Below are 9,640 nucleotides of genomic sequence, written 5' to 3' on the forward strand. Positions count from 1 at the left end.
TAACTGTGTTTGGAGACATTTGTTCTTTTTTTTTGCAAAATATTTCAGCCGTCTGAAATAATCGGTTCACCCTCTAAAACATGGGACAAAAATAATTTACCAAAAAGTCCTTAACTGGGTTTATTCCTCTCATCATGGACAACAAGTCCTGTGAATTTGGAGACATTTGTTCTTTTTTTGCAAAAGTTACCAGGGGGGAACCAAATATTTCAGACGGTTGAAATAATCGGTTCCCCCTCTAAAACAAAGGACAAAAATAATTTACCAACAACTCCTTACCTGTGTTTATTCCTCTGTATTATGATATTATTAGCACATTTTATTTTTAAACTGCTCATAGTCAGTGCCTTTACTATAAATAAACCACACTTTCAAAATCTTTTTAAAAGTAATTTTATTTTATGTTGAGATGTTTTATAAGTCTAATAACATTAAAAATTTCACATTAAACTGATAATTTCACTCAACAGGTTAGTGTATCACAGTATTTGAATGCACAGTGGTTTTTATGGGCTTCAGACGTATTTCTTATTTTGTGCACGTTTTATTCTTTCAAAATAACATGGGTCCACTTCTGGAAGTTTGGAACATATTTCAGTTTTTGCAAAACAAACACTCTCTACAACTAAATGACAACAATCTCCCTACATAAACGGACACAACAAACAGCTGTGAGGGTTTCATCTTATATCCTCGGGTCCTGCGTTGAAAAGACTTTGTTCTTCTGTTGCTCATTTATTATTTTCTTGACAACAGTCACATTCTTCTTTATTTATTGTCACATCCTTTGGATGTCTTCCTGAATCTCCGTGGGTGTCTTCTCAACCTGCAGGGCAACCTCCTCTCTGGAAAAAAGTCAAGTTTTATATTTATATTTATACTATTTACCATTAAGCTAAAGGTAACCTTACACATCAAGTTCATATATAAATGAATATAAATGGTCACTGAACTTAATTAACTGAAAAGTATAACTCATATTGGAGATGAACGGGTCAAAACTACCAAAACTACAAGCAGTACTTACAGTGATATGCCGTTCTTACTCTGCTCATTTTGGAGGCATTTAAAAAAAAAGAAAAAGTTAGGATGAGAGCAAAGAATCATCAGTATAACTCTGAGCAACAATCTAAGCTGTAAACTACTGAACTTTGTGTGTTTTTAGAAAAATATACCTTCAGGTTTTGGGTGCATGAGGCTCAGTGGCAGCTCCAGGGTGACATCACTGTACGGGAAAATAAACCAGCCAATCAGCACACAGGGACACTTGCTAATCATTGTCAATTAGCAGCAATAAAACTGCTGTGATAAATGTTGCTTACCTGGCAGTGAGGGTACCCATCAGGCTGTAGGTGAGAAGCACATTTTAAGTTTAATCTTTAAGTTTACTCGTGACAGAAACGGTTCAGACAGACAGACTCACCCTCCTCCAGCCACCATGAGGTTAATTTTAAGCTTGTAGGAAACCAGAATGCCCAGCACCTCTTTTTCGATATTCTGTTTCAGCCTGTGACGGTGGAATTAGAGGGATTTAAGAGATTAGCGGGTTTAATTTAGCTAAGGGTGCCACTAAAACACAACGCAGAAGCTGAGCTGCATTTAAAAGAAGTTGCTGCAAATGTGAAGTCTATAAAAGTTGAAACTAGCGAAACCAAAAGTAATTTGGTTCGTCTGTGCACTCACACAGTGGTGGAGGCCAAGTTCGTGTCCTCGTCCCTCAGCCTTCCGTCCAGCGCCAGTCCTCTTTTCTCCTTGTTATCAGACAGATTGGGTGTGATGCTCAGAGTTTTTTCGAAGGTGCTGTTGGACTCCACCGTCTCTCTAAAGTATTAAGACACAAACAAATAAGCAAACACACCACTCTGCACTTGTGTGATACTCTCTGTGCTTTTGGTTTTTATCTGGACGTACGCAATCTCCTGGCTGAAGACAGTCTTGGTGTACTTGTCTGCCGAGTAGAGGACGATGTCGGTGGTTTGATCCACTGGGAGGAAAGGGAGGAGAAGATAAATAGTCAGGTTCTGCTCTAATGACAATCACAGAATTAGATCTGGTCAAAGTATTTATTTTTGCAGAGGCACCCACCAGTGACTTTGAATTTCTTCACCGTTTTGTTGCTCTCATTTTTGACTTTGAGCTTAATCGCGATGGGCTCACCGTGAAAGTAGAGCTGTGGGAAACCAGAAATGAAATTTGTTCCCTGTTATGGTTGTCCATGAGTCTGGGGAGTGCATGTAAAATTAGACCTTTGCCGCTCACATCTTTCTCCAGCGATGCCTCAAAGTGAACGGGTTTGTCGGACATCATGAAGCTTTTGCAGATTTCAGCCTTGGGCCCGGTGCCCACCTGAGACGGAGCGAACTGGATTTTACGCACAATGAGGCGGGCGGTGTCCCTGTTTGAGCGAAGGGGAGAGAGAATTAGCAAACAGACAGATTAGTGACACGGGAGTCAAAATTAGCAGCACAAATGTAACGTTTACCCACTTCTTTTCAATTTTTTCATCGGGGTTGTCTTTCTCCTTGGCCAGGTAAGTTTTCACTTCAAAGTCAACACCGCAAGCCTGGAGAGAGAAATTCACCACTTCACATTAATACCTTCATACTGTAAGAAAAAGGTGTCACCAGACCAAGGCTTACCTTCCCCTTGTCCTCAGGCCCAGGCTGCAGAGACACTGAGCAGGGCAGGTTGTTGGGAATCTGATGAAAAAAAAAAAAAAGAATCATTTATGATTTAGCACCAGAATTGTTTTTTTAGTTCACTCACAAAGTGAAATGTTCACATATGAATTCAAATGACTAAACGTGAATAAAGCTTTGAAGCATTTTTTTCTTTAGTTTTTATTTAATCATTAAAAGATGCTGAAAACAGTATTGTAATTATATGGTTTATTCAAGTTAAAAGTACTTCTTTTGGTTCTTTTAAGTGGTTTATTGGCATCCACAATATGGCATTAGGTTATTAATACATCCTTAAACATGTGGACATTGTATGTTTTTACTTCTTGTCCCCCCAAAAAAACCTCTCTGAAAAGTCTTCAGTTGATTCAAAATGTTGCTGCCAGAATTTAATATATTAATGCTAACATATAAAGCTCTCAACAATTAAGCTTATATTGATGATCTTATCCTTCCATATTTTCCTAACAGAGCACTTCGCTCTCAGACTGCAGGTTTACTTGTGGTTCCTAGAGTTTCTAAAAGTAAAATGGGAGGCAGAGCTTTCCGTTATTATCAGGCTCCTCTCTTATGAAACAAACTTGCAACTTCTGCCCATGAGGCTGACACCCTGTCTGTCTGTAAAACTAGACTTGAGACTTTCTTTTTTGATAAATCCTATAGTTAGGGTTGGGTTTCTTGAGCTATCCCTCAGTTATGCTGCTACAGGTGGTGCACAGGAGGTTTGTTTTCTTGCTTTTATGTAATTTATTTATATTTACTGGACAGCAGATGAATTTGAAGGGTTGTTAAACAGTGAGAGGGAAAATGGTTACTTATTTAATGACATAAATAAGATTAAAAACTAAAAAAGCTTTAAACTTAAAGCTGCCAACTATGTGTGATCATCTGCCGTGTCTGGAGCTCAAGCTCATCATATAATTTAATTCTTTTCGTCATCAGCTGATGGCTTTAGACTCTTCACGTACTTGAAAGGAGAAGGGGTATGAGTTGTCTCCCGCCTTCTTCAGCAGGGTGTCGTGCATCTCGCTGAGTTCAGGCTTGGTGCCGTCAGGGTAGAGCTGGGTGTGCGTGATCCAGATGTCCTTCCTGAAGCACAGGCCCATCACATCCAGGTCTTCGCTGCCATAACGGAAGGCACATGCCAGCTGCACGAAAACTGCCGACATAAAACCAGAGGCACATTGGTTGTTCCAGTGGCTCAGGTTTAGAAAATAAAACTCCTCACAGGAAACTTAAAAAAAAAAAAGTTTATGATGCTACCTTTTCTGTCGCCAATTTCAGCTGGCTCCACTTTCACTACGCCATCTGAAAAGGTAAGAATTATAATTCAGTTCCTGACAGTGCAGCTGGACACTCGTAAAGAAAAGTACAAAAAAAAAAAAGCACAAAAACACACCAATTCTGTCCACAACGGTGACATGATCCACATAATCTCTCTTTCCCAGGTAGAGGGTCAGCTGTTAGACAGGCGGAGGAGAAACAGTTAAAATTTTAAGAACTTAAAAATGATCAATGTGAGCAACTAAACACATAAACAAACACTGACCCCTCCATTTCCGCTGGTCTTCTTGAAAACCCTGTGAACAGAAAGTAGAGAAACACAAATTTAGGACTTGAACACAAGTCTGCTAATTTGAATTCATTTAAATGCTTCTCAGGCTTATAAAGACTTTGTTCTCTCGTTTTTGGCTTGCTTCATAACAATATTTATAATTTAGATTTAAAGTTGGAGCAAGTATTTATGTGCAGAAAGCTCCAACATGTTGCAGAACTTGTGTCGTTAAAGAGTTACAGTCAGAATCAACCAGATAAAAAGGACAATTTGTTTTAGATTCAAATGGAAAAAAAAAACCTGTGGCAGAAGGTCCTGTCATTCTTTATTCCACATCATCCAGTTAAGAATAGCTAAGTGTGAAGCAGCTTTACCTCATCCAGCCCAGGATTGAAAGGCTGGGTCGGGTGAGGGAGCCACAACTGGTGTGAGAGCGCTCAGAAATAGCTGATAACCCGTGTGCTCCCGTGTGAAGCTGATTACGAGAGGTGATGTCTGTGTTAAACAACATATCACCTCCTAAGCCTTTCCAAATCAATACTTTTCCACTAATTGTCACTTTTAGGAGCTGGCCTATAACCCCGAGATAGTTGTTTTCACTAATTTAAAATGTATACGCTGTTAATAAAATGTGAATGTGAACTAGTTTAAAAGATTTGCTTTGTTTGAGGTGAACAGGTTTCGCCTTCATTAGGTTGGATACTTTTGTTTTAGCTGTGTAGACAAAACACAGCCTAAAAATTGCAATAAAATTTCACGAATGAAAGAAAATCAGTTTTTAGAAATCTGCTCTATTTGTAAGTTTGCTTGCTTTTAGATTTATGGACTTTTTGTAAATGCTGCTCCTGAGTCATCAATGAGTCCAAAACTTTCCCCTAAAGCACAATAAAGAATACTGTATGGTATCATTTTGTATTGTATTGTATCATATTACATCATATCACACTGTATTGTATTGTGCTGTCTTGTACTGTATTGTTTTGTTTAATTTTGTATTATATCACATCATATAACATATGATATCATATAACATATTTTATTGCATTAAGGTGTATCTTATATCTCGTATTACATATCATATACATTATATTATATTGTATCATATTGTGTTGTATCATATCATGTCATATCACATTGTAATTTGTGGAACTGCACACTTTGATTATTCACATGAACATCCAGTTCAGTGTTTGGTCCTAATGGGCATCAGTAAAGGTAAACTATAATTTGTCCTTCAGTAAAAATTTATTTTTTATTATTTTTCATTTAAGGCATAAAAGGGAAGTTTATAAATGTAGTTTGTAACAAAAATACAACATTTACTTTAAACAGAAGAATAAAAAAGAAAATATATATATAAAGAAATACTTACTTTGCCATCTCTGGAAGATGCTTTCAAGTTCTCTGTTGGAGGAAAGAAAAAGAAAATGTAAATTTCTTTAGGTGGACACAATGTCTGTAATTGGCTGTGATTAAGATTCTGCCCCTTCTGTTGGCTTTTTTTGGAGCCAGAGTGATGTTTTGTTTAGAGGGTGCAAAAGGTTAATCTTGTGTGATAAGATTAGACCTTTGGTGTGAGAGGCCTGAGCCAAAGCTGTCAATCTCTCTGCTAACTGGCCTCTGTCCAAAATACGGAGGCTTCCCAGCATACACTCCAGATTTACACTGAGCACACGATTACGTCATGATGTTCCTCCTATAATGAAGGAGCAGTGGCTGCTTCAGTGGACTATAAGAGGACAGGTAAATGGTTAAACCTCTGCCTGTAACTCGTTATTAGAAACATCAAGTACTCCAAGTACTAGAAGCAGCTCACGAAAAGCCCTGAAATACAAACGCTCATGGACAGCTTGTTCATGAACTGCTTTGCATTTTATTTTGAAGTACTGTTAAGTGTTCATTTTTTTCCTTTTCATCAAATAGCCTCAATTTGGGTAATACACTCAAATTAACCACATCAAAAGTTTGTTTTTTAATTTAAAAGGATTGACTGGATTATAAAAAAGTCTGCCTACAGATTCTGATCTTATAGATCATTTAAAAAATTAAAACAGTTACTGATTTATTCCTTATAAGAATAAAAATGCCGGAGTAAAATCTAAATATACTTTGCCTCACTACCTAACTTTATCTATTTAAAAATACAAAATTTACTGCTGCGATTAAAAGCAATAGACCGAGGCGAATACTGATTAGTTTGTTCAAAAAATACATTTTATTCCCAACGTACTGTCTGTTGTCCACCCTGTTACTATGAGGACAAAATATTTTATTTATTATTATTAGTCATTATCATACACAGTCACCTTCTGCTTAATGGTTTGATTCTACTTGTCTGACCGGCTGATTGTTCTGCAGTAACAAAAAATCTGCATATTAGAGAAACAATACATCTGATTTAAATATGATTAAATTCTCCAGATTAGATCTTTGAAAAGATTTTGTTCAAACCAAACAGAACTTTTTATTTTGTTACACTGAAAAACCTATTCAGATACTTTTGTTATTGTTCACTTTAACACTGATATGACTCGTCTGGGTCCACAGAAAAGAGTCCTTCCTTTAAGGAGAGAAAGTTTACACCTATAACAGACTGAATGCTGCTTTAATCTAAAACAGTAAAAGTTTACTGACCTCCAATGGCCAAATCATTACACAGCAATGAGCCGTATTTGTAGAGATTCGTTACATTTCTTGGTTTACTACACTGAACAGCTTTAGCGATGGATTCATGATGAACTCCAATAGCTTATAATTAAATGCAACAACATTATAATCACTGTTGTTAATTTATGAGACCTGTAGGTGCAAAACAAATCACAAACTTTTAGGCTTTTCAGTTGTGGTCATATACAACCTATCAACAGTGAAAAATTTTTAGTTAACAGTATGTTCTTTTAAAAAACATGCATCTCTGAGTTCAAGTAAAGATGCAGTAAACCAATAATATAACGGTTACATGAATCCCTCCATCCCTTATAAAGAGGAGGATGTCTTACCTCCTAGTTGCTTGCGATGTTTTCGGAGTGTCAGGGTGAGTCGAACAAGTTTGACAACAGTTGCGCTCCCTTTTTATACCAGTCTTCTTCCATCTATCTGTCAGACTTAACAGGTTCTTCAGGGCTGTCGCTGCCTCCTCCATAATCCAATCAAGCAATCAGTGGAAGGCTTTTTTTGGGACTACGAAGGGTTTAAAAATGTCACCTAAGTAAATCAACAACCACCACATGGCTGCGCTTGTAGTAAGGCTCCTAATCCCTCTCCTGTGCTTCCGTAATTAAGAAAAAGATTTGCAGTCATCTAGATAAAAAGTTCAATCAACACAAGAGATATTTCCTTTATATTGCATTTTATTATTTATCTGTAAAGAGGTTATTGTAGTTTCCTTTAAAAAAAATAAAGAAAAGCATATGTATGTTTAATAATAGCCTTTAGCTTTAGCTCCTATTTTTAGCGTGAACTGTGAGCCAGACATCACCCTGTGTTTGATAAAAATACACAATACAGCACGGTACTTCCTGGGTACATACCGGGTATGTGTCCTGGTACTTACTTGATTCTTACCGGATACCTGGTTCACATCTGATATGTACTGGATATGTATTCTGGTACTTACCTAGTACTTAATACATACCTGGTACATACCTGGTTACATACCGTGTGTGTACCCGGCTCGTACCTGGTACTTACCTGAGAGGTACTGGTTATGTACCCTGGTACTTACCTGGTTAGTAATTGATACTTACATAACGTACTGTGTATGTACCCTGGTACCTACCTGGAACTTACCATGTGCATACCTGGTGTTTACCGGGTGTGTACCTGGCATGTGCCTAGTACTAACCTGATAATTACTGGGTATGTACCCTGGTACTTAACTGGTACTTATCTGACACGAACTGGGTATGGACTCTGGTACTTGCCTAGAGAGTGTGTACCTGGTACTTGCCTAGTACTTACCGTATACATACCTGGTATGTATCTGGTACATACCAAGTGTGTACCTGAAACTTGCCTGGTACTTACCTGATAATTTCTGGGTATGTATCCTGGTATTTCACTGGTACTCACCTGGTTCATACCTGGTACTTACCTGACATGGACTCTGTACTTTTTCGGTACTTACCTGTTATGTACTGGATATGTATCCTGGTACTTACCTGGAACTTACCTGGTATGTACCTGGTACATGTCTGGTATGTATCCAGTGTTTACTTGGTTGTACTGTGTACAAAAAGGTACATATTTTGTATTGTTGACAATTTTTTAGTAAATGTATAGTAAGTTTATTTATTACAGAATTGCTAATGAAAGCTACAAAATGTATAAAAATACATTAAAGTAAAATAAAATAAATAGTGAACTGGAGAACCATAATCCAGCCAATAAATAAAAGGAAAAAAAAACACATTGGGTCAAAGAGATTACACTAAAACTTTTTTATTTTAAGAACATGCAAGTCTAAAATTAATGGAGTTTTATATATATATATTAGTATTCTGGTGAAAGGTAAAAATAAGGAGTATATATTGAGGCTTCTGCTGAGCAGTGTGTTGATTCTCTGTATTTAAGTCTGTCTGATCTCAGCAGATTAACAGCCTCCAATCATGTAAGAGTACGGATGGCGGAGCCTTGGTGCTAACATCAGAGTAAGCTGCCTTATTCAACATCGTCTCAGGAACGTGCCAAAGATTAGATAGGATTCCCTTTGACCTTTGAAACTCTGTGAATCTTCTGACAAGTCTGTTTTAACAAGCTCGTGCTGAAGGAGTGACCAGAACGATGCACTTTTGAATAAATTATGGGCTTAAAGTACAAAAAAAGACTTCATAACTTAACTTAAAGTGTTGCAGTTATATAGAAAAATACAAAATATTGATAAAAGAGAAGAAATTACCAAAAAAACTATGTTGGAGTTCAGCCAAGATGAGACCTTTAGGCCATCTGAATGACCCACAGGGCAGGGGTCACCGTGATGTTTTCAAGGGCTTAACAGTAGTAGTGTCAGTCTGGGCTTCAAGTGGACACTAGTGTCCGTGCATTTACTTTGAATAATGGACGATGTAATAATTTAATAAAACAAAAACGGTCCTCATTCCTCCCCTTCTAACTATAAAAGCAGAATAAAAGAAACAATCAAATCCACTTTAAACGATCATAAGAAAGCCTGTCTGTCTGGAAACAAAAAATAAGCATGCTACTGTACAGGTGAGAACATTTACATAAAGGACATTTACTTGAACCTGCTTTTAAATAAACCTGCTAAAAATATATTTTTTCTATTTTGAGTAGGCCTATACACAGCTCCGTACAAGTAGATTATTCTTATTTTTTCCGTTAACTGACCAACATCTATAATTACCAGACGACTCTTTGTACAGGAAAGCTACAAGAAACAGACGAAGAG

The 9,640-nt window shown here is 37.2% G+C and overlaps 1 protein-coding gene across 1 annotated transcript; it reads right to left on the bottom strand.

Annotated features, from left to right (window-relative positions):
* Positions 1-377: 377 nt before the first annotated feature.
* Positions 378-7,333, bottom strand: arr3a (arrestin 3a, retinal (X-arrestin)). The gene is made up of 17 exons (XM_017421452.3): positions 7,233-7,333; positions 5,606-5,637; positions 4,228-4,258; positions 4,078-4,138; positions 3,942-3,986; positions 3,647-3,837; positions 2,640-2,699; positions 2,487-2,563; positions 2,260-2,395; positions 2,086-2,170; positions 1,912-1,984; positions 1,684-1,821; positions 1,424-1,507; positions 1,323-1,346; positions 1,176-1,225; positions 1,028-1,047; positions 378-845 (listed from the first exon to the last, which is right to left on the bottom strand). The coding sequence occupies exons 2-16, from the start codon at positions 5,611-5,613 to the stop codon at positions 1,043-1,045; spliced, it is 1,068 nt and encodes a 355-aa protein (XP_017276941.1). The 5' UTR covers positions 5,614-5,637; positions 7,233-7,333; the 3' UTR covers positions 378-845; positions 1,028-1,042.
* Positions 7,334-9,640: the final 2,307 nt, after the last annotated feature.

Source organism: Kryptolebias marmoratus, linkage group LG13 (genome assembly GCF_001649575.2).
Source record: "Kryptolebias marmoratus isolate JLee-2015 linkage group LG13, ASM164957v2, whole genome shotgun sequence".
In the NCBI taxonomy this organism is placed as follows: domain Eukaryota; kingdom Metazoa; phylum Chordata; class Actinopteri; order Cyprinodontiformes; family Rivulidae; genus Kryptolebias; species Kryptolebias marmoratus.

Bases quoted from the DNA above. Each gene is read 5' to 3' on its own strand.
- arr3a (XM_017421452.3), bottom strand. The intron at 1,508-1,683 runs GTGAGTGCACAG...CCACCGTCACAG, and splicing joins AACTTGGCCTCCACCACTGT to GCTGAAACAGAATATCGAAA. The intron at 1,226-1,322 runs GTAAGCAACATT...TTTCCCGTACAG, and splicing joins ATGGGTACCCTCACTGCCAG to TGATGTCACCCTGGAGCTGC.